This window comes from Talpa europaea, assembly GCF_964194135.1.
Source record: "Talpa europaea genome assembly, chromosome: 5".
Taxonomy (NCBI): Eukaryota; Metazoa; Chordata; class Mammalia; order Eulipotyphla; family Talpidae; genus Talpa; species Talpa europaea.
The window spans coordinates 49,047,777-49,073,439 of NC_140071.1; the positions used below are offsets into that span (position 1 = coordinate 49,047,777).

The following is a 25,663-nucleotide window of genomic DNA, read 5'->3' on the forward strand; positions in this document are numbered from 1 at the left end:
CATGCTCAAGCTAACAAAAAAAGTCCTTTACAATAGAGCTAGTGTTTTTTTTTTATATGTCAGTTTTTTTTTTTTTTAAAGGTTTATTCATTCATACATATAAGAACCGGGATACAGGTCAGACACATGGGATGGTGAGAGGATTCACCAGAGACAGAGCAGGGAACAGAACAGGCAGATAATGCTGAAATACACTGCTGAGGGGAGCAGTGGGCGAGACAGGAGTGGTCTGTCCCGCCATGTGGGAATCTCCATGGCAGGCCGGGAATCAAACCTGCGCTGCAGAGGCTGCAGACAGCTTCACAGTGCTGTGCTCAACCTCCTGTGCCACCAGGGGAGGCCCAATAGAGCTAGTGTTTTAATTTATGATCCTTTTCTAATTATAACATTTTATTTATATAAGCTTCTAATTGATCTCTCAAAAATTGTTTTCCTCCCTTTTTAAATGTTTGTTGGAAATCATATGGTATTGCTTTCATAAATATTTTTATAAGCATTAAGGTTTATTTCTGTGTTCCATTGGCCTTTCTGTTCATATGCCTGTATCACATTGTTTTATAAATAGGAGTTTCATAACATGCTTTAATATCTGACAGGGCTTTGCATTTTTCTCCAATCTTTGTTCTGCCTTTTCGGGATTTTTCTCACTATTCTTGCTTATTTAATTAATTATTGCTTTTATAATTAATTTTTATAATCAACTTGTTTTGCTTCTGGAAAAAAATAAAACCCTAAAGGTATTTTCATTGGTATTGCATTTATCTTAGGGTAAAATGCTAACTTTAGGATATTGAATCTTCCTTTCTAAGAACTTGATTTGTCATCCTTGCCTACTTTGCTGCTTTTAGGAATGTTTCATAGTTTCCTTATGTAGGTCTTGTACTATCTATTGTTGTTAAATTTAAGTCCATTCATTTTTTTTGTAAATGGGGTTGTCTCTTCTGTTTTTATATTTCTCCCCATTCATTACTTCTTACTGGTTAAATGGCTGTATATATGAGGACTTGGTTTTTTTATATAATTTCACATCCTATTTCACTACATTTTCTTACTGTTTGGAATCAATTTTCCATTTTTTTTGGTTTTTAATTAAATATTTGTAAATTGAGGTAGAGATTGTCTCCTGTCCCACCAACCCTCACACCTGCACCCATCCCTACACATCTCATTGTTTTCTGTTGTCTATTTGCATTTGTATTACATGATATTATATAGTCGTAGAGTCCTTACTTTGCTTGACTTAATGGGAAATTCTTTCTTTTTTCCCCCATTAAGTTGCTAACTTTTGTGTGTGAGTGTGTGAGAGAGAGAAAGAGAGAGAGAAAGAAAATAATTTCATGCCTTAGAACCCACTCATTGCAGCTGTACAATTCAATTTCTTTTAGCAAATTTATAAAGTGGTGCAGCCATTACCACAGTCCAGTTGTGCAGTATTTCTATAGCTCCAGAAAGTTTCCTTGTGTTCTTTTACAGAGACTTTCATGTTGATGAGTGTATGTGGATCTATTTATATGTGCGTTTATGTGTCAATATGTACATCTACACCTTTATGAGTATGTTTTATTCTTATTATTTAAGGAATAACCCATTAAGTCTAATTTTAGTGTTTGTTCTAATACAAACGAGTAATGTTTAAAAGTTTTCTTTTTGAGCAGCTTCAGCTTGTAGTCTGTCTTGGCATAGTGAAAAAGAAGTCTCCTTACAAATAAAGCTTTTTCTTTATGATTAAGCATTTCATGTTCTGAAACTTTTTCCCATGTTGTTTATTAAAGAGGATGGCATTCCCTGTGGATATGCTGGATAATTGCAGCCATGAGGAACTGGAAAGTTCTGCTGAAGATTACATGTCAGATCTTAGGTGTGGGGACCCTGAAAATCCCGAGTGTTTTTCTCTTCTCAATGTTACGGTAAGGCATTCTACAGTGATTTTTAACAGTCTTTTCAGTGTAGTCTGTATATGAAATCAGTATCCTTTTACTTTTTAAAAATCATTTAAAGGAAATGTTAACTAGTGGCTTTTGAAATTTTTATCAGAAGATAAGAGTAAAATGGATAATATTGCTTGGTTAGTATAGCAGCATTATTAATTTTTAGAATGACAAAGTACAAGTTATTATTTGTTAATTGTGTGTGCTTTTAAAATGACATCATGCAAATAGTTTACCAGTTTCACTAAGACTGCTTATCATATTTGAGCTAACTCAATTAAATTACTTTGGATTTGAAATTTGTGGTTTTAGAAATTTTTTTAATAAAAAAAAATCAGCAAGACACTAAATTACACTTTGGTGTCATGAATCTTTTTTTAAAACATTGAAGTATAACTGTCTAATCAGTAAGCTGTAATATGTTGTGTTAGAAAGATCATTTGACTTGGCATCATTGAATTCCACTGTCAGCTTGATGGTAGGCAGATTTTCTAATTCTCAGCTTCAGATTTTTCCTCTGGAATATTATATTGATTTAAAGGATTTTTAAAAATCTTCTCTAGCATCAGTATTTATAATTCTCTGAATGATAGTATTGTCTGTAAATGAAGAAACAGTGTTGAATTAAGAAAGACAATTGCATGAATCTCGCTGGAGCAGTAAATTTACCTATCTGGAATCTTCTAGTAGAAAATGGGACTTTCCCCCTTAAGTAGTCCAAATAATAGATGCTAGGTTATAGTTATTTTTTAATGATTTTATAGACCACATCATGCTTTTGTTTTTATTTAAATGTGTAGGTAGAACACAGTAATATTTATTGAAATAAATTTCACTTTTTCCCACAAAATAATAAAATTTCCCCAAAAGGGAAGTCTGATTTGCTATTTTTTAAAAAGAGACTAAAAATACTTATTTGAAATGAGTTATATGATTAAAATTACTAATATATAGGAAAAAATTTATCATTTTGGTAAAGTGTAGTGTTTTTGTCCTGTATTTTTAAAATAAGACTATTCATTAACCTTTAATCAATTGTCATTTCAGATTCCTATTAGCCTGTCAAATGTAGGCTTTGTACCTCTTTATGGTGGTGATCAGACCCAGAAAATCCTTGCTCTTTTTGCACCTGAAGACTCACTCACAGGTCTCTTTTTTGTTTAATCTTTGCAAATCCAGGGACTTTCCTCCAAACAATTAAAAAATTATTAAAATGAAGGAATTAGAGGGGAAAAAACTTATTTTAAACTGTAAATTTAGGAAATTATAATTTTCAGTTGCCTATTGTTAAATGGGTGAAATAAAATAAAATAAAAATGGTATGAATGGGACCCCTCATTGTATTATGAAGTATGAGTATGTTTAAGGATATTTGTGTAAGCCTTGCCAAATAGTAATGTTTAATTTGAACACTTAAATGTTAACAATCATTTATTCTATTTTAGCTGTGGCACTTTACCTTGCTGATCAGTGGTGGGCTATTGATGATATTGTGAAAACATCTGTCCCTTCTAGAGAAGGGCTTAAGCAGGTAACAATATCCTGTAATTTTGAAAGCGTTTCTTGTAAGGCTGTTTCCTATAATCAGTGATAGTTTTGAAGTTATTCATCTTTTTCCCATTTTGGTATAACCTTTAAGATTTTATTTTTAACAGTGAGAACTGGGTGAGAAGAATGAATACACATGGATTAGTTGATCTGTAGTTACCCACATCAGCTTTAGCTTCTGATTTTCTTATTGGTTAGAGAAAAATCTGGTTCTGCCTGTGTGATTTCTTAGCTTCTCTTGTCTCTAGGAGAGACTCACCTGGAAATTTGCCTATCAGTGGGAACTTGGATGGTCGATACAGTCTTTTAAACAGTGGCGTGGAAAAGAGGTCCTCTGTAGCGTTACTGCAAATGTCTTTTTCTGTCTCCTCTCTCCACTTATTGTTAGTTAGAGGAAGATACAGATGGCCATGCTTATCAGTGCTGCATGACCCAGAGCTGAATGGGTAAACTAATCTGTGACAAGCAGATTAAGAACCAAAGAGAAGGCCCTAACATGATGAAAATAAATAGGGATAAGCGTTAAAGTAGTACCCAAAGTTTCAAGTAATTAACTGCACGTATACACCATGATCACCAACTAAGAAATGAAAAAGATTGAGCTTTAATTAGAAGTAAAAGTAAGCAGAAAAGCTCATAAAATCCTTAAGGTTTATACAGAAAAGCCCCATTGTTTTAGCATTACCTTCCATGTTGTAGCTGTACCATCTTGCATGCCCAACATGAAAAGTGATGTTTGGAATCTGGAGAAATTTTAAGGGAAGGACTGGAATGGCAGGAGTTCCCCAAACTCAGTTAGATTAGTCTTTTCCTTCAGTTGTTCTTATATTTAGCTTTGGTATAAAATTTAGGGGAACATCCTGGGTGTCTTAAAATATTTGTAGGCTGTGCAGTTCCAGGATGTCAAAGTATAGTCTTTGAGAAATAGATTTCAACTCAGGGAGAATATCATGCTGTTCAGAATGGGTTGCCTCATAAGGTAGTGATCTTTGTCTTTTCATGTATTGTTTGTTATTGGAGATCCCCTATCAGGGATGTTTTTGAGAGTAGTGTGTGAATGGTTAATGCATTTTCTCTCCATTCACCTATTAGAGGGCAAATTGTTTTCTTTAAGGAGGCGTTGGGGAATAGACTTTATGGGCAAACCTCTTAAAAAAAAAAGCAATGAAAGATGTCTATGGAGAAAACCGTAATTGTTTGATGACAGAGAGTTGGTGAGGGGGCTCCCGTGACCATGTAGGAAGTGCATGTAGGAAGCCCTGTATGTAGGAAGTGTGGCTTGGCTTCCATTCTGTGATTGTCCCAACTATGTTTTCGCTGGACTTTCTTGTGTCCCTGTCATCTCTTATCTGGTCTGGCAGATGAGGGGGTTGAACAACAAAGACGTGGCTATTAAGTAAACAGTTTACTTGGAAAAGATGAGACTGATTCCTTTCCCAAGAGCGTAATTATGGCTTTAGTCATCAAATGAAGTAACTGTTCTTAAAGTCTTCAGGGCACAGCACACGCTTCCCCCCTCCCCTCTTCTTTTTCTTCTTCTTTGTCGTTTTCTTCTTTTTTTATGTGGAGACTGGAATGGGTAAGAAACAGTTGGAGTAGTAGAGATGATAGGGACAACAATTACAGTGGGTGATTTAGGATCTGGGAAGCTGGATGCTGAAAGAAAACACTGAGTATTAAAGAGGAGTATTAAAGAATTTTGCTGAGAGGAAAATATGCGTAATATTTCTATAGAAATGGGTTGTTATTGGCATGAATGTCTAGTCTCATCTCTGTGATGATCACATGTTTTACAAATTGTTTTGACTGTATTCACAGTGCTATGAATGGTTAAATCAGGGAGCACGGTAAATAGCATCTCTGAATTGATGCATGTTATAACTGTTGTGCTTGGTGTTTGACTCTTTTTGTAGGTGAGAACTCTTGGGGAAAGAGTGGTTCTGTATGTTCTCAATCGAATTATTTATAGAAAACAGGAAATGGAAAGAAATGAGATCCCATTCCTGTGTCATAGCAGTACTGATTATGCTAAGATACTGTGGAAGAAAGGAGAGGCCATTGGGTTTTATTCTGTTAAGCCTACAGGTGAGTCTTTAAAAGTTATTTAAACTATATTTTATCAAAACCTTCTTTTTAGACCCCAACTGTATCAATATCCCTTTTAAATTAATCTCTAGAGTGCAACTGAGGTGATTCTACTGAGTATTTTGGGAATACTTTGATTCTGCCTTTCTCTGTAAGTGAAGATTGTTAGGAAGTCTTCTTCTAAGAAAACAAAAATAAACATTTGACAAAAAGGAAGATTTCTTAACATTTGTGGAGAAAGAGTCATCCCACTTCCTCCTCATTATTTGAAGGTGGTGGTTTGTTTTGATTCCTGCTATTATCACTATTGCTGGTTCCTTTTAAAACCACTGTGTACCTATGGACCAAATGCATAGTCTTTTTTCTCTTAAATGCAGTTGATTCAGCCTAACGTATTTAAGGTAAATGTACTAGTTATTATGAAAAACTATTTAGAGAATCCAAACCTCTTTAAATTATAAATCTTCTAAAGTTTGGATTCCCAATCCTAAGACCCAGCTATACCCTATCCCTAAAGTACTAGTGCAGTTTCATCTTGCTTTACCTCTTATCTTGTTCATTCAGCTGCCTAGAGTTATTGAATGACCAGTAAGATCTAACCTACTTACTCTGTGTGCACATATATCCCACACCTTACATTTATCAAATCACAAAATAGGCCTTGTTGTGTACGTTTACCAAAAACCTTTCACAGAAAATACCACTACTGTCCAAACTTAGCTCCTCTGGTCAGATCCAGTCTTACGATCATACCAGCTTCATTGCTGATTTAAAGATCACTAGTGGCATATACCTTATTCACATAATTAGTACACATTTTTTGATGAGAATACATATAGTAAAAAAAAAAGTCTTTTTTTAAGAATAAAACACACAGTGATCTATAGTTTAAATTGTTTTTGCTGGTTAGTAAATACTTTACTTCTCCTTCAATATGCATTTTATTCTTGTGTAAATTTGAAATAGAACCAGTAAATTATATTACTCCAGAAAGACACTATTATATGGGGCAGAAAAATAATGTTTATTAAATGGAAGCTTAGTGTTGCATTGTATATAAGGCAGCACTTTCTCGTTTTTTAATAAATTAGGGGCTGGGGTGTGATTTAATTGCTTTATGCTTTATTTTATGCAAGAATTCCTATGGGAATCACAGACTTTTTGCTTCCCATACTGTCTCAAGGGGAGTTTCCTACCTGAAACCAGCTCACAGACATTTGGAGCTCATATTAATATATACGTGTTTAGTTAGAGCTTGCTTTGGATGAAAGACACACAGTTAGAGGGAATAGCATTACCCCTTTAGTATTTCATCAATATTTTATTCGAGGACTGTGCTCCTGTTCCTTTCCATGTGCACTGGATGCTCCTCCTCTCCTCTGGGACCTGGCCTCTGTTTTGGCTTGTCCAGCAGTTGTAGTTTTATATCCTTGGGCTTCCAAATGTTATTCATCTACCACTTTTAGCATTTTTCCATACTTCTTTAACTGCCTTACATGCCTACTGTTTATTTACTCCATGCTTTAAGCCCTGGTTTTCATCTACCAGGAACAGAATTCGGTATGCTTTACTTGCCTTTGAATCACTGACCTTTTAATTCAGTCTGGACATATTTTTTTCTACAAATAAAATCTAAACATACAATATTTTGGAAAGGTATTGAAAACAAATATTAAAACCTTTCAAATAGACCTGTCCCTAATATACATTCAGGGAGAAAAACTGTACCACTATCTAGGAAACAGAAATATTTATTAACAAAAAGCATTATGAAATCATTTATCGTGTATGATGTTTAATTAGTGAATCAGTATATTTGAACATGAAAATATGTCCTTGATATATGAAGTTAAATGCTATTGAAGTACAATAAAATTCTATAAACTATGTAAGTTTTGTTTTTCCTAAAATAAAGAGATCACTATGAGGGACTCTTTGTGTGTTAGGTATATGTCAGGGTATTAAAATAGTGTTTTAAAAAGTTCATTGTGTGATATCTGGCAGGTAACTCTAAGGGAGCTAACAGAATTAAGTGACTTCACTGTCAAGATTTTTTTTTTTTTGTCCTTTCCATGATTAAGTGCTTCTACCTGTAAAAATAAAAAATTGGAGTAGAATTAATGCTGAACCTTGTCTTATTCTACTAATATTCATTCATGGTTTCAAACCAAATGTGCATTACTGATTAAAACTACAATACAACAAGCATCCATCACAATAAATTTAAGTAGACCCATGCTGAAATACATTATTGTGAAATTTCAGAACAATATGGGAAAGAGAAGAGGCTTTGTCAGCCTCCAGAGAGTGAGAGGAGGAATCATAAAAAGAATTAAGAATCAAAATAGTTAGGTATCTCAGCATCAGCAGTTACCTTTGGAAGTAGAACAATATCTTTAAGAAACTGAGGGGATTGACTTTCAATTTAATTCTAAGCCCAAATTATCAATGACTAGAGTAAAAGAAGGAAATTTCTACATGTTCAGTTTCCAAAAGATATACCTCTCACATACCCTTTTCCATGAAGCTAGTAGAGCTTATGTTCTACTACAATATGGGGGGAATAAAAACAAGAAAGAAAGGTATCTGATCAGGATAACAAGATCCCAAAATCTAGTTCAGAAGTTGCTCTGTTGAGCTTGGTAACATCTGGCTTTATGTGACTATTTAAGTGAAAATTAATTAAATTTAAAACTCAGTTTCTCAATCACTAGCCATGCTTTGTGTAAGTTTTCAGTAGCCACAGGGCTAGTGACTACAATATTAAACAATATTTATAGAATATCAGTTATTGTAGAAAGTTCTTTTTGGACAATACTTTTCTAGGATTGATCTAGATTGAAGCAGATGAGAAAGTTCTTGGACATTGGTTCAAGAATACCTGTTGTGTTTGAACTTATCAAACAATTTGCACGGTTGTGTAGGCTTGGGATAAGTTAGAAGTAAATTAGTGATAAATCTTTAAGGTAAATAAAAAAAGTACAGGTAAAGAAAAACAATCATGATATTCTGTATGGCTCAGTTGTTAACAATGTGTGTGTGTTTGTGTGTGTGCATAAAATAAATGCACATACATGCTATAAATACTGAAAATAGATCTAATCAAAATTACAAATTACTATATGGGGGTAATGGGATGAGGCATGCACAGTAAGTATGTTTATAGTAAAATTGGAATTGGGATGTGTGAATGTATATAAGAAGTAAATTCTCATCTTCAATACCGGGAGCTCAGTTGATTATGCATACAGTAGAAAAAATCAAGAAGTAGTAAGTTAAGTTACTTAGATTGGCAATAAGTATGAAAAAGGTTGCTTACACAAGTTCATAGTGGTTTGTTCTGGGAAGTATGTGTGCTGGTGTGTGTGGATCCTGCCTTTTTCCCCCAGCACATTTTATGGAATTCTTCTGCTCTAAGTACATGTAAAACTTTAATTCAAAACAAAAAGCAAACATTTAAAAAAGTGGAACTATTCCCGGAGTCTAATCAATATCTATCACAAAACTTGTACTTTATGAATCCTTACAGGAGTTTACTGCTCAGGTTATTTGTTAAAGGACTATGCTACATAGAAGACTACAGGGGGGAAAGGCTCATAGTTACCGAAAATTAAAAAAAGAAATCCAATCATTTATTCAGTGGAAGTTTTGTAACTATTTGCCTTATGTCAAGAAATAAGAAAGATGTATGTTTGTATAAATCAGATATCACATTGTAGTGTAGACGTACTGAAAGATACAGCAAAATCAAGGACACTGTCATTAGCTGCTGTTTTGGAACTGTTCATCATTATTGGCCTTCAACTGTGAGCCACCATGATCCAAGTTGAAGACCCATGTTTTGGAAAAGGGGAAGGACAATCAGGAGCCAAATAAGGGAAGCAAAGTCTAATCAACAACTGCTATAAATCAGATGACACCACTGAAGGGATTATGCTCAATACTGGTGGACATATTTTTGTCTTTTGTAATCTCCATTTGAAAGAATATATAATGGAAGCATTATTTCCTTTCTTCATTGGGTAATCAGCTGAGAGCTGTCTCTATGATCTTCCTTTTTGGAGTGATAATTGACTTCCTATACACAGAAATTCAAATTCAAATTTCTGTTTTAAGATTACTTTAAGGAATGATAAACTGATAAAAATGTGGATTAACAGGGCCTCCCCGGTGGCGCAGCGGTTGAGCGCTGGGTTGCGAAGCTGCCCGCAGCCTCTGCAGCGCCGGTTTGATCCCCGGCTGATCCCCGGCTGCTCCCCGGCCACCGGAGGAGGGTCCCACGTGGCGCGCAGACCTCTCCTGCCGCCCGCTGCTCCCCTCAGCAGTGTACTTCGGTCCTTCTGCCTGCTCTGCTCCCCGCTCTGGCTCTGGTGAATTCTCTCACCCCCCCCCCCTGCTTCTGACTGTACCCAGTGCTTGTATAAATAAATAAAAAAAAATCTTTAAAAAAAAAAAAGTACATATTTAAGGATTACTAATTTGATAATTTGATATACTTTGTGAAATATTACAGTCAAGCTAACAATTGCCCTTTTTTTGTAGTGATAAGATCAGCCTTTTTAGAAAATTTTAAATATACAGTATTGTTAATTATAGTCATCAGAAATTTGTACTCTTTGAAATGTCCTGAGCATCAACAACTAAGAGCTAAGTATAACAGGTCCTGGAATAATAGTTTTGTTCAACATCCTTTCCTGTAATGTTGAAACAGTGTTACTTGATGACCTAGTTTCTTACTCATTCATTACAGTCACAGCTTTCAAGAATCTATAGAGGACAATATTAATTGAGGACTTACTATATATGGCAATGTGCATTACCTGTTCTAAATTTAAGTTAATCTGGGAGACTACTGCAAAGAGTTACTGACATTCTCCAATTTAATAATAAATAACTCAAATTATATGGTTGAACTAAAATTTTTATTTAATTACTCAGCTCATAAAATGATAGGTAAGAGTCAATTTGTAAGATATTTGTTATCAAATTCTGTTTCTTCCTTGAACTACATATTAGATTTATCCAGAATCATATGACTAGTCTGAGATTAATCCATTATTGAGACGGGTAGAATATTGACTGACAACGATGAATTCATAATAAAATTAATGGAAAGTGGGATGTCCCATTTTGATGCCCTAACATATAAACCATATTAGGAAATATAAGGAAGCTAACATATCTATTTAGAGAACTGGAATCCAAATCAGGCTTCTTAAAAAGCAAGTCAGTACAACTATGAAATAAGAAGAGAGACAGTTAGCTACCTACTTCAAACTGTTTCTCCTGTTTCACCTTAAACACACAAGATAAATTTTAAAGTATATTAGTAGCAAAAGTCTTGCTAATGACCATTTCTAAGATGGTTCTTTTTTTTTTTTTTTTGAGGCATGTTTTTTAAAAATTTATTTATTTGTTTGTTTGTTTATACACGCACTGAGTACAGTCAGAAGCGCGGGAGGGTGAGAGAATTCACCAGAGCCAGAGCAGGGAGCAGAGCAGGCAGAAGGACCGAAGTACACTGCTGAGGGGAGCAGCGGGCGGCAGGAGGGGTCTGCGCGCCACGTGGGACCCTCCTCCGGTGGCCGGGGAGCAGCCAGGGATTGAACCGGCGCCGCAGAGGCTGCGGGCAGCTTCGTAACCCAGCGCTCAACCGCTGCGCCATTGGGGAGGCCCTAAGATGGCTCTTTTTAATCTAAATTTATAGTCCTTAAAAATTTGGAGAACTAATTCATTTCTTTGCCATCATTAAGCAGATAAAATGAGACTATACTTAGTAGGGAAAAAATAAAGGGAAAAGAGGAATGTTAAAATGTTGAAGTTTGAATTAGATACTTAAACTATATATAGTCACCAAAACTCTCTTAATTTGAAATTTTAATAGTTGAGTTTTTATAGTTGTGCAAGTTCTCAAACAGTGATGTATATACTCAAGTATATAGTTCAAAATGTATTGGGTTATTCTCTTGGGAAACATAAAATACATAGCTTTTTGTGATAGCAAGTATGCATTATGTGTTACAACTGCAAAGCATTTAAAAGTATTTTATATTATAAAATTTATACATTTCTTTAACATTCTTGATGTAGGGGGAACAACATTTTTCGAAAGTCTGTTAACTCATGTTCACTAAATGTATGTACATATATGGAGATGTGAAAAATTGTTTTACTTTAGAAGATGTGAAAAATTGTTGGGTTTCTATCTTCTGACTGCAGGAAGCATATGTGCCTCATTTCTTACCCAAAGCTACCAACTGCCAGTTCTTGATACAATGTTTGTAAGAAAAAAATACCGAGGCAAAGATCTTGGGCTTCATATGCTAGAGGATTTTGTTGATTCCTTTACAGAAGATGCACTGGGCTTGCGTTATCCATTGTCGTCTCTCATGTACACAGGTAAATGTATTAAGTTAAAAAATGTTAAACTTGTTTCATTATTTTTGAATAGTTTTTATAGAATATTGTAAATGTGCATATATTGATATGAAATAAATTTGTGTATTTTGGTTCCTGGGATCTAACTTCACAAATGTGTCCTTACCTCAAGTATAGTACTTTTTGCAGGTCTGGTAGCTTTTAAAAAAACATGGAGATGTAATTTATGTACCATAAAATCCACCTTTCAAAGTGTACAATTCTAAATATATTCACAGTTGTGAAATCAACCAGAAATCTCATAACCCCAGCAAGAAACCCTGAACCAGATGGCAGTCACTCTCTTTTTCCTGTTTCTCCATCTCTCAACCACCAATCTATTTTTATCTCCATCTCTATGGCTTTGCCTATTCCTGAACATTTCATATATATTTAGAATTACATAGTATATTTATATAATAAACCTTTTGTGTATGACTTCTTTGATTTTACATAAATATTGCCATATTTTCAAAGTTCATCCATGTTGTAGCATGAAACATTGCTTCATTCTTTTTTATGGCTGAATAATATCCCATTGCATGCAATATATGCTACATTTTGTTTATCCATCAGTTGCTGAACTTGTGGGTCAGTTTTACTGTTTAGCTGTTATTTTTGTGAATGACGTTGATGTGAGGGTCAGGATCTACCTTTTTTTCCTCTGTGGATTTTATTCTAGCATCATTATTTCAATAGTTTAATCCTTCTCTTCTGAGATGTTGCCTCTGTTATTTGTCAAATTCTTAGTGTATGTGTGAGTCTCCCTGAAATTTTCTTTCTGGTATTTTTCTTTTTTCTATTTAAATTTTCTTATATTAACACCAGGTTGCTTTAATTCTGTGGCTTTGTGATAATTCTTTATCCTATATTCTTTTTAGTTAACTAAAGTATACTTGACATAGAATACTATATTAGTTTTAGGTCTGATATCTGCTAGGACAGTCCCCACCTTTTGTTCTCCAATATTGTCTAAATATTTTTTGAACCCTTTGTTTTTTAATTTTGAAGTTGGGATTAATTATTGTTAACAAATTGTTAATATTGTTCATTAACAAATAAGCTTTGTTGGGATTTTGTTTGATACTATATGGAACTTATAAAATATTTTGGTGAGAATTGGTGTTTTTACTCTGATTAAGTCTAACTGTCCTTTTATTCAGTTCTCTTTTGCTAGTCAGTAACATTTAGCAGTTTTCTCTTTAAAGGTAAAGCACATCTTTTATTAAGGTTTTTATTGCTTGGTGATGGCAGAACTTAATTGGGGCTCTCATTTAGCATTTTTATTAGTAAATGAAACTGCCATATAATTTTCTTGAGTTGCTGTTGTGTTTTTGGAGTCAAGGTTATGTTAGCCCTATAAAGTGAGTGGGGCGCCTAACTCTCCTTGTTTTCAAAACTAATGGATATTTGAGATTTCTAGAAAATTCTACATGTGTTTTTCAGCTTGCAAGCAATACTTTGAAAAATACCCAGGAGACCATGAACTCCTTTGGGAAGTTGAAAGTGTTGGCCACTGGTACCAGCGAATTCCAGTCACCAGAGCATTACAGAGAGAAACACTTAAAATTGCAGGTGAGAATGTGTTCAATTTTAACACAAGTCCACCTTAAAATGTAGTACCTGAGGATGGTTGTATTCTGTGGTTCAGAGTCATGGTATTTTGTAATGGGATCTCTCTAATAACTCTTTTCTAGAGTTGAAATTTTAGTTATATATCAACTTTTGAGTCACTGGTAAAGGAACCTGGACTAGCCCAGCAGGACGTAAAAGTCCAGTAGGATTTAGAGGGTGAGAGATAAACTAAGATTACTGAAACAGTATAGAATAGGCATCAGGGCATCAAAGGTAGTCCCCAAACTCATGCTTCCCCCTCCAAAGTCACTAGCTATAGATAACTATTTAAGACCCAATATAATTGCAGGGTTTCACTATAAGATACCAGTGAAGAAGATATTCCACACCTAGATTTCCAAGACACTTCTGTCCAGTCTCTTCAGAGCTCTCATTAAAACTCAGTACAAACATTGCAGGATTTGGATGGAAGTTATAGAAGATACTGAATTATAGGAGATATTGATGATCATGGAAATATTGGCACTGCTGCCATTCAAGGAGCAGTTCTGTATTTTGCAATCACGGGAACTTAATGGAAACAAGCATGTAATTACACATGAGAAGAACCATTGGGCTGTGAAGGATGACCATGTTTTAGAGGAAATGATACCCATGAAAAACTTCACATTAAAGGAACTCTCGGAGATATTTCATGACACTGAAAGTGCAAGAATAAATTTTGAAAGCTGGTTCAAACTTTGTAAAGAGTAGTTATACTCCTTTTGCCAAGTCGGAGAAAAATGCTCACTCCATATTGTTGATTAATTTGATGAGAAGAAAGCAAGCACTGTTCAAATTACTTGATATATTTTATTAAGAAATAAAACAGGGCCTCTCCTGGTGGCGCAGTGGTTGGGCTGCGAGTGCTGGGCTGCGAGGCTGCCCGCAGCCTCTGTAGCGCCCGTTCGTTCCCTGGCTGCTGGCGAGCGTCCCACAAAAATAAAAAAAAGAAAGAAAGAAAACAGTATAATTTCAAATGAAAGAACAGAAAATCAGTACAAGCAACAAGTGAAACAATAGGGTTATAATTTTAAAAATTCTTTTATACACAGCAACCTCTCAAAATGAAGCTAAAAGACCTATGTCTGGAGAATATGGTCTTTTGCCTGTTCCAGAATATGAAGCAGAAACTGAAGACAATCAGTCCAGTGAGATGCAGTTAACTGTAGGTATACTTTTTCAGTCTTTTAAAAATAAGTTCAGCTGATACTTAATTTATTCACCAAACTCGCATAAATTCTATTATGTTAGTGTTCTTGGCATCTTCTGTTAATTGGTTTCTAAGGACTTAATTTTCTTTGAAAAATAATTTAATGGCAATAGTATGGTGAGTTAATTTAAAGGTCATTTTGGAATACACATAAAAATAATATAGTAGGAAAAAAGTCTGTAATCTCACTTCCCCAGATAGAGCAGCATTAATATGTGTGTACATGGACTTAATGTATATTATAAAACATGAATCTGTGCACATGATTTTTTCTGCTTTTATTGTTTTGTGCTGCTTCCTGCTTTTCTCCATTATTGCAATATTGTAAGCATTTCCTATGGTGTTATGGTGTTAAAATGGGGTTGTTAAATAGAAGCATACTATTTATTCTATTGTTATATAAATATCATTTATTTGCTTCACATGTTTAAATCTGTTCATTTATAAATGGTCCAGAAGTGAACACATTAATACATGAATCTTTGTGCCTATGTACTTATTTCATTGCACAAATATATTTCTAGAAGTGGGATTAGGAAATTAAAGTTATGAAGCTGTTGTGGAAACCTTGAGGCTATATATGTTTGGTCCTTGTAGAATATAATGTACTTTGCAAATACTAAGTAACCTGAAAGTAGAAAGTTCTCGTAATTGAACTCTAGAGGTTCTTTCCTAGAATTTACTTGATATTACTTAATATATGGGTACATGGGATTCTAAAAGTCTGTTTTTATGTACAACTTTTTGTGATAGTATTTATTACAGTTATGTTTGCTTTGTACTTGGGTATCTGACTGTATTTTTACTGGGTACTGAATATGTCTCGTAAATGCACATGCATTTCAGACACAAGTGATTTGGGGAATTATTTGTGATTCTTATTTCCTGTCTTAATTAGCATGAGTGCTGATTAAGTGAAAAGTCTTGAGACTTTTTAAGGATAATAATAAATAATGTAATAACTAATAACTACATAAAAGGGGCTACATTTATAAACTTTTTCAATATTTGGAATTTCAAACTTCAGAATAAGCCCTGGTTCTATTACGTTACAGTCCAGATTCCTCAGATACACTAGAATTCATTTAGTGTTAGTCAGATATCAGAAAATTGGGGAAAAAGAAAAATCTACTCTTCTCATACAGGTAGTAAGAGCAGTGATCCACTTTAATATTAAACCAGGTAATTTTAAATGTGTCATTTTAGTGGCAACATAAAAGGTTGGCAGCATAAATAAGATTTTCTTTCACTTTAGAAACAACATTCTTTATATTAGTTAATATTTTAATTAGTCCAAGGAAAATATTTCATATTAAACTATTTAAAGCAAAGGAGTAGCGGTGGCTTGGAAGCATCTGTTATCAGGACGGATGGGACTGCAGAGCATGTGTCAGAGTGAGGTATACTGGTGAGGAGGGGATTGAATAGTTCGGGTTAAACTGATAAAACATTAGTAATACACGGAGTGGGGGTGGTTTGAGAAATTCTTTGAGTTAAAGTTGACTTTGTGGTTGATTGCATAAGGGAGAGAAAGAAATCATTAATGCCTCACAGGTCTCTGACTAGAATGCCTAACCTAGTTAGTACCATTAACCAAGTTAGGGAATAACGTGGAAAAAAGACAGAAGAGTTTAGTTATGGGCTGGTAGGATGTGAAATTGGATGGGACATCCACTGGGGACATATTTCTTTGGAAATCACAAAGGAAATTAGAGAACTTGTATCTTCTGTTGAGGTAAATTAGTAGATAAAGTTGCACAGGGGAAGGGAGCATGTGACTAAGAAGACTGAGTAGCTGAGGACACACTAGAAAGCTCCAGTGTGTGCCACACTAAATTACTAGATGGCTTAAGTTTTTAGGTTCGTAGAAAACCGAGGCTTTCCATTGCTTAAGTTGTTTTTTTTTTTTTTTAATGAATAGTGAATACTATTCAAATAGTGTTATTTGAAATACATTATAAAAGATTTTCTTTGATGCTATGAATGAAGCAAGAAAAAATTACCTAGAATTTTGGGTTTTAATCTATATATTTATTTTAGATTGATTCTCTAAAAGATGCCTTTGCAAGCACTTCTGAAGGTAAGAAATACATCTGATCTATCAGTTAGTGTGAGAACACTTAGAATTGTGTGTCTGTGTCCCTTAGAGTAAGTGAAGACATACCCAACTCTAAAATCTAAATCTGAGTTATAATGCCACCAGTGCCACTGATTTTACTGTGTGAACAGAGTAAGCGATTGTGCCTCTTTTCCTCATTTTTTAATCTGTAAAATAGGGACAGTAATGTCTCCCTAGTTTAGGTTCCTAAAATTATTGGGAGAGAATATGTGGAAATGCAGAAAACACTTTATAGATCTCAAGGCGACATAGAAATTGTGAGACATGAATATTGACAGTTATTTCATAATTTAGAAAGAGATACTGTTTCTGTGCCTGGTGTGTGAGAGAGAACGGAAGTGTACCATGCTGGGGAGAGATGTAAATCAGCAGAGTTTTTACATTTCTGGGTATTTTGGTAGGCAACCTTTGAATATATAATTAACTAATTGCAATTTTGCTGTTTTTCTCAGGTCATAATAAAACACCTGTTTCCACTCGTACCCGAAGTAGTCACCTAAAGCGGCCAAAGATTGGAAAGCGGTTTCAGGATTCTGAATTTAGTAGTTCTCAAGGTGAAGATGAAAGGATTTCCCAGACTTCACCTACAGCTTCAATAAACAAGTAAAGTACTGCTTATTTTACTCTCTTTGTTTATTACTGTCATATCATTAGCACTTAATATGTGGAAGCTATTACTCTATTGTTTGTGTAGCAAATGACCTTGTATAAGAGTTTGTATTTGAATTCTTCTAAGTTTATTGATTATACTTACCATTGGTGTTACCTTGACAGTGTAATAGGGAGATATTGCTAATAAGAGAAGAACTAAAATCATGAGTTTTATCTCTTATGTGTGAAAATCCAAAAGAATGTTCTAGTGGTTGTATAATATCCAGAACTGAGTCATTATCACCAACTTTAACAGTAGCTATAGTTTTTCATAATGCTTAAGTTTAGTTAACCTAAAAAGCCCTCAATTTTCCTTCATTGCTGATTCATTTTACTGAGTTATTGGATTTAACTTAAGAATAGTGATAACATTAATAGTTCAGTCAGTTCCTATAAAGAGCTTATTAGCTGTGGAATTATTTTACTCAGTATAGAATTCTGTAACTATGCTAATTTATTGTATAGTTGATTTTAAATTGGGGTAGTTGAATACATATATAAATATTTATTTTGGTGAACAATTCATGTTAAAGGCAAATATAAGTAAATATTTAAATTTAGTAATTTGTGAAGAGTTCAGATAATTATGGTTTTCTCACTGAATAGTGTTTTGATATAATACTTTTTAGAACAGAAAGTAACAGTATATTTTAAAATGAATATCCCAGAATTATTGTGGAATTTTGCTTGCTTTTCATAAATAAAATAAGGCTAAATGTTTGAAAGTTTACGCAGATACTTATGAAGAGTAAAACATCACCTTTGCCTGCAAATTGACTGTCTGGTAGTTTCAGATACACCTATCTGTACCTATGACACAGGTTAAGAGCACTGCAAGGTGAGTTGTGATGGTACAATGATAGAAGTACAGAATGCTGCAGTTACACTTAGGGGAAAGTGCAGCTGGTTCTAGTTGAGGGGATAGAGCAATTTGGCATTTGGACCAGTCTTTAGAGATAAGTAGAAACTGAACAAGCAGAGTTGAGAGAGGTTTTCTAGTCTATGGGTTCACAATCTGTGCTCTGCAGGTCTAATCCAGCTATTACCTGTTATAAGTAAAAGTTTATTATAACATCCACACACATTAGTTAACCCTTTGCACTCCGAACCATTCTGGACATTGGCTACCAATGTCCCCTGAGAGGGGACAGCCGAGTGCAAACGGTTAACCTTTACTTTGGTTGCTTTTGTTTCATAGTGGTGAAGTTAAGTAATTAGACAGTGTTAGTCGTTAACTAGTAATTAGTAGTTAAGACTATATGACCTACAAAAGCTTTCCATGATTATGGGAATGTTCTCTGTCTGCTTCCCAGTATGACAGCCCATTCCCAGTGTGCCCCTGGAGCACTTGAACTGTGTATGGCTGGTGCAAATGAACTTTTTAATTTCATTTAATTTTAAAGAAATTAAGTGTAAATAATGACATGTGTTTTGTGGCTAATGTATTATACCATGCAGCTCTACTAAAGGTAAAGCTAGGAGGGGTGTTGATTACTGATGTATAAGAAAAATGGAAGCAGCTAGGAGGAGAGAAAATTGTAAGGGTGTGATCATGTTAGACTTTTGAAAGAGGCACATTTTATCCTTTAGGTCATAGAGAACGATCAGGTGTTTCTGATCTGGACTGTCAAAGTACAGATAAATGTATTAAAAGCAGCTGTAAAAGCCATAATAAAGAATGTTCTGCATGTATGAAGACGAATTGAGAGGAAATTACAGTGGTCCAGAGAGAGATGGGGCCTGAAGGAGGACCATGAAAATGGGAATAGGAAGTTAGCGATGTTTGAAAGCATTTTGGAGGTAGAATAAATCATATAATCTGTCCAGCTGATGTTTTTGAGAATAAAAGGGGCATTATTATAATAATGTGTCATTCTGGAACAAATCTGTAAACCGGACTGTTCCAGATAAACTGGGATATGTGTTCATCCTAATAGAATAAGATCCAGTTAGATATAGAGTAAAAGAAGAGTCTAGTTCCCATGATTGAGAAGATGGTGATATTATTAACTAAACTGTAAAACAAGGTAGAAAGAGAAAAAAGGTTTTGGATTGTAAAATTTGAAGTTGTTGACTGAATACTTAGTTGATTCACTAAAGTATTATTTTGTTAATAGATTTGTGAAATTTTATATTCATCCTTAACGTAGCAAATAGAATTGTTTTCTTTTGTTTTCTAGATTGGAGTCTATTGCACGCACATCAGAGAGCTCAGAAGAATTCCTGGAAGAACATGAACAGGGCGTGATTGAATTTGATGATGAGAGCAGTGACCGAGATGCTCGACCAGCACCTGAAGCCCAGGCACGCTTGGAGAAGCAAGATGGTGAAAAGGTGTGAGATCACTTATTAAATAAAATGTATGAAAGTAGGCCATACTTTAACTTTCTTCATGATAATTGTTAGAAAAATAGAATGAGTATTTTGGAGTATTAGTAGAAATTGTGTTTACTGTTGAAGAGCATATATTGGGCAAGATCAGGTACTAAAATTGGGGAGAGAATAAAGTTACAAGTGTCATTTTCTGTTTCAAACTGAATTTATAAAAATTTCACTTACAGCAAAGAAAACATAGAGGATGTTTAGGTAGTAAGGTCCCTCAGCGCATTTAAAATATAAGCTAATTTGTGGTATTAAATAGGTGACACCAATGATGTGATTAAAAGGTCTGCGTAGAGAGCCAGTTAGAATGACTTAACATCAAACCAGGTCCTTCTTACACCTGTTTTGATCAGAAGGATAGGAATAGAATTGATTTTACAGATTCCTGGAAAATAATTATTTTTTTAACAGTTGAAAACAGAGAAAAAGCCTTTGTATCTGATAGGATTTCTGCAGCTCAAGTATTTGTCCCTATCTTTTTCTTCCTCTCTGTCCATTTCCCATTATTTTTATGTAATATCTTCAATCTTTTCCTCTCCAGATTTCTTACTTCCTTTCTTTATAAATCTTTTACCTGTTTGCCACATCTAGCCAGTAGCTACACAGTGAAACTACATTACCAATTTTATTTCTTTAACTTATTCCAATTTGCTCCTGCTTCTACTTTATAAAATTGTATTTTTATTTATTTTTTTAAGAAAGATTTATTTATTTATACAAGAACTGGGGTACAGTCAGAGGCATGGGAGGATAAGAATTCACCAGAGACAGAGCAGGGAGCAGAACAGGAAGACGGACCGAAGGGAGCAGCGGGCAAGGCAGGAGAGGTCTGCTGCACCATGTTGGTTTCTGCCTGGCTGGTCGGGAATCAAACCTGCACTGCAGAGGGTGCGGACAGCTTTACGGCGCTGCGCTCAATCTGCTGCGCCACCGGGGAGGCCCTAAAATTGTATTTTTAAATGGCACTTTTTCTTTTTAGAAATTTGGGAAAATAAAGCACATTCTGAAAAGACATTTATTTGCATCTAGAGGCTTATGCAACTGTATGTATTTTTGCAATCTTTTAAAGAACATGAGGTAATACTGTTGGTACTTGATATAATCTGTTTCCTCTATCTGACATTGAGCAACTACTCTTACAGGTCATCTGTGACATTTCCATTTAGTTCCAGTGACTTTTCTTGTCTGCGTTGACTGCTCTGTTATCCTCAAGATCATCTACTACCCTGGCTTTAAAATGTTGCTGTATTTTGATTTCTTGTGTTTCCTGCCTGTGGAGTTTTCTTTTGGTTTTTTTTTTTTTTTTTTTTTTTTGATGCCTCTCTTCTTTTTCCCCTTTACTGTGGACATTCCAGAAGACTCAGACCTTGACGTTTTGCTCCGTTCAGTTCCTGTTGTCTATTGAAAATGTATTGATCTACTAGCCCAGCTTTATCTCTGCGCTGAGCAGCAACCTTAGACTTACTAACCCTGTGTTAAGACTCTTGTCTTGTGCCTTTTCCTCCATGTGTTCTCAAACTTAAAACTTGAGGCACTGAGTTTTTCTATTTTGTTGCTTCTTGCTTTTACTTACCAAAATTCTATTTTGGGGAAGTTTATGCTACTTTCTCATTTTCTTCCTTTTAACATTTCTCCCGTACTGGCTAGTCCTTTTATGAGTCTTATTATAATTATCATTGGTGTGCAACCTATTCTATTTACTGTGTGACTACATTAATTTTTCCATTCCTCTGATTTCAGTGTACCTCTGGAAAAAGTTCCTTATTTGACTTCTGAGGAATATATAATCTAGTCAAATCTATATGACTACATCAATTCTCTTAATTTTTAAAATGGTAATAAAATGCCTTCAAATTATTAGAAATATAAGACATTAAGTAGAAGTCTCGTAAGTTGATCAACACTGGAAGAAGAGTTTCAGAAATTGGAATTGTTAGATTGCTTTTTCATATTTAATGTGATTAAGGTGCAGGACTGTTTAAAATGAGACTGGGTTAGATGGACAGTGAACTGAGATTGAGGGCTCTGTTCTCTTAGCAAGAACTGTATCCAAACTCAACTTCCTTCAAGAAGCTTCCACCAGGAGCTTCCTACCCCAGGCAGAGTAAACTAACTTTCCACAGGCTCCTACAGATTCTAGGTGCAGAGTAACTGGTGTTCTGTAAGGATCTGACACCAAAACTAGACACTCTGTTCCCTTTATGCTTAAAAGGTTTCTCCCAACAAGAAGGAGTAAGAAAAGGATGGAATCTGAGGCCCACATTGTGTCTGCAGAGCATCCTGTTTCTGTCCTCTTTCTCCATAAGAATTGTGGGAGCATGGGGTACTTAGGGATTCTTCTTTTTTTTTTTTTTTTTTTTGTGGGACCCTCGCTGGCGGCTGGGGAACAAAACCGGCGCTGCAGAGGCTGCAGGCAGCCTCGCAGCCCAGTGCTCAACTGCTGCACCACCAGGGGAGGCCCGGGATTCTTTATTGTTTAACTGACCCTGCCTTACAAGTGTCCTCTTTCCTCCAAAAGACTTTTCCTTTATCCATGCCTTTATAATGTAGAATTTATCTTGAGTCCTAGGGCATGACAAGAGGAACTGAGAATGGGCCCAAATTTTATATAGTGAATAAGAGTCTCTAATTGTATCTGATCTGACTTCTCCCTCTTCTGCTCATGGTGTAGGAATCTGAATTAGAGCCTATGAATGGTGAAATAATGGATGATACTCTTAAGACCTCACTTACAACTGAAGAGGAAGACTCCACTAGTGAAGTTTTAGATGAAGAGTTAAAATTGCAGTCTTTCAATTCCAATGAAGACTCTACAAATCTTGTTCCATTGGTGGTAGAATCTTCAAAGCCTGAGGCTGTTGCACAGGATAAGGTAAGGGGAAAAATAACCTAATTTGTTTTGTAATTAAGGTGATACGGAGTACACAGTATAGTCCACCTTAACATGTATTGTTCTTCAGGAAAATGAACTTTCATAGTTTGTATTTTAAGAAAATGTAATCAGTAACATTCCATAAACCTTACTCATTATCTGATATATGGTTACAGTGAGTTTTGCTTTGTAGATTTAGGGAAATGCATAGAAAAATGGATAAAGGCAATTCAATATTTATCAAATTCAGTATTTTAATATTTACCAAATATCCGAATGCCTACTGCTTGCAATCTGTAATCAATACAATAAGTTTGACTTGTTTACTTAGGGACTATGGAATATTTTTCAAGAAATTTAATTTTTACTTTTGAATATTCAAATTTAAGGCTGAACTATTACATAACATTATTTTATTAGTGTCCCACATAAATAAACATCTCCTTCCTTTATCTAATGAAACCATAGTCAGACTTTGTGGGGGGCAGTGTCGAGTCTCAAGGGACTCCTGGTTCTGGCTCAGGTAACACCAAGGAAGTAAAATCTTTGAATTGATTCATGGTTTTGGAGAATCTTGATATGAAATTGAAAATATTTTAAGTACTTTTTGAGGCAAAATACTTTTATCTTTAAAGCAAAAAACTAATGTATCAAGATTACATGAGACAATTTTTTAAGAAATTGAGTTGTATTCAGACAATGTATATGATTAACAAAAGTAATCAATACTGGATCCTTTAAATTGCAGTTCAGTGTCCTTTCATATTCGGATCAGAGAATGACTTAAGAACTGTGGGAGTTTATTTGTTCACTAGGTGTTTTATTTTCAGACCTCAAATATAACTGACTCAGAAATAATGCTAGAGGAAGGCCCATCTGATGAAAAGGGGCACGCTGAGGAGAAATCAACACTAGTTTCAAGAAAGAAAGCTCATTTTGGGAGTTCAGACAATGCTGCTACTACCCCGAATGAAGAACGATCTGATAGTGGTTTTCCAAGCTCTGTGATAGCTGAATTTTCTGAAGAATCGATTTCTGAAAATTTATCACCCCACACTACTTCCTCACTGGAAGACCAGGGTGAAGAGGGGGTAACTGAGCCCCAGGAAACATCTTCTGCTCTTCCTCAGAGTTCTTTGATAGAGGTGGAACTCGAAGATGTGCCATTTTCACAGAATTCAGGACAGAAAAACCAGTCAGAGGAACAGTCTGAAGCATCTTCTGAGCAACTGGATCAATTTCCACAATCAACAGAAAAAACTGTGGATAGCAGCTCAGAGGAAATAGAAGTAGAAGTGCCTGTTGTAGACAGGCGGAATTTAAGAAGAAAGGCCAAAGGGCATAAAGGACCTGCTAAGAAGAAAGCCAAGCTTACATGAGTGAAGAAGAAATATAGATGATAAATCCTCTTCTTTGTAACATAATTGTTTTTAAAATATGGCAATTAATAAACAGCATGGGGCATAGGACAAAAATTTCCAAAATTTCAATTTGAACTTATTTATGATGCAGTTTTCCCTTCCCCTTAGGGCCTATAGTGACCATTCTTTTTAATTTTTTGGGATATTTTGTGTAAATAGTTTTCTTTTTTTTATTAGCCATGTTTCAATTTTGGGAAACCAGATCATAGTATATTTTCTTTAGTAGTTGGGGACATCTGACCATTAATACTTCAAAAAATATATAGTAAAAACTTTGAAAGTAGTAGGCTTTCCATTACTTGTAAGGATCACTGAAATCTTTTATACAAAGGGTTTTAATAGTAAACTTGGTGAGGGTTCTAGAAGTTTTATTTTAAATACCAAGCTAGTCACCATTTTTTAAAACTTAGGCATGCCTAAACAAAAATGTCAATAAATCAGAATAAATATAACTTTAACTCAATGAGAGCACAAATATAGAAATTTAAGATCAAATGTTTAAAGAAGGTGATATTTTGGCCTCAATTCTAGCTGTAGATGCGGTTTCTACCTTAGACTGTGGAGAGGTACACACACAATCTGTATCTAGTTCTCTCTTTCTAACATCTGATATTAATAGTACTTCTAGGGATTTAACTTTGTCATGTAGGTACTAATATAATTATTTAAAATTTCATTTGAAGTATTACTTTGCCTTAATTTTGGTTTGTTTCTATATATTCAGATACAAGCTTAAAGGGTATTCTTTCACCTTTAATTAGGTATATATTCCAACCAATACATTTTAACTTGAACTATCCTGTTGTGATCAGAGAAATAAACTGGGAATAATACTTTTGTCCTCACCCGGTTAATGTGTTGTACTCCAGAGATATGAGACTCCTCCTTAAGACTAATTCTCCTTAGTTTTCATCTACTTGCCTAACTCGTGGAGTAATACCTGTCAAAAGATCAGCCTGCCTGCCAGGGTAAATAAAGCCCCGGCATCCATTTTGAGGTAGGTTTGTAATCGTGTCCCATGACCTTAAACCTAGGTAGCGGAAATAATGCTGCCATAAGACCTGTCCTTACAAGATTGGAGGCTTCTCTGTTTCCGTGGTCTTGCTCACTCTTCATTTGTTCTGAGGAAAAGCTTGCAGGCTCGCGTGTATGCATATATTGTGTTGCCACTGCAAGCCTTTGCCTGGGAAAAATAAAAATGAAGAAACCTCAACTTTAAATTTTTGCAGTTTATTTTTAATGAACAAAATGGTCTTAGAATCCAGTCTCTGAACAATTCTACTCTTTCGAAGTATTAGGTGTACTCAGATTTGCACCTATGTTGGAGAATGCTTTCAGACCATTTAAAATGTTTTTTGTTTTTTTGTTTTTTTTTTTAAGATTTATTTATTTATTTATACAAGCACTGGGTAC

The 25,663-nt window shown here is 34.8% G+C and overlaps 1 protein-coding gene across 3 annotated transcripts; it reads left to right on the top strand.

Moving 5' to 3' along the window:
• Positions 1-1,775: 1,775 nt before the first annotated feature.
• FAM169A (family with sequence similarity 169 member A) lies at positions 1,776-24,208 on the top strand (the record flags this gene model as incomplete). Of its 3 annotated transcripts, none has more annotated exons than XM_084234039.1 (12): positions 1,776-1,907; positions 2,976-3,075; positions 3,374-3,459; positions 5,390-5,561; positions 11,781-11,960; positions 13,425-13,553; positions 14,648-14,760; positions 16,846-16,885; positions 17,377-17,527; positions 19,756-19,909; positions 22,629-22,829; positions 23,660-24,208. In XM_084234039.1, 12 exons carry the CDS (start codon positions 1,776-1,778, stop codon positions 24,206-24,208), a joined length of 2,007 nt encoding a protein of 668 aa, XP_084090165.1. The 3 variants fall into 3 exon arrangements, with proteins under 3 accessions (XP_084090165.1, XP_084090166.1, XP_084090167.1); XM_084234040.1 differs by having other exon boundaries at positions 14,648-14,754; XM_084234041.1 differs by lacking the exons at positions 3,374-3,459; positions 5,390-5,561.
• Between the last annotated feature and the right edge of the window lie 1,455 nt (positions 24,209-25,663).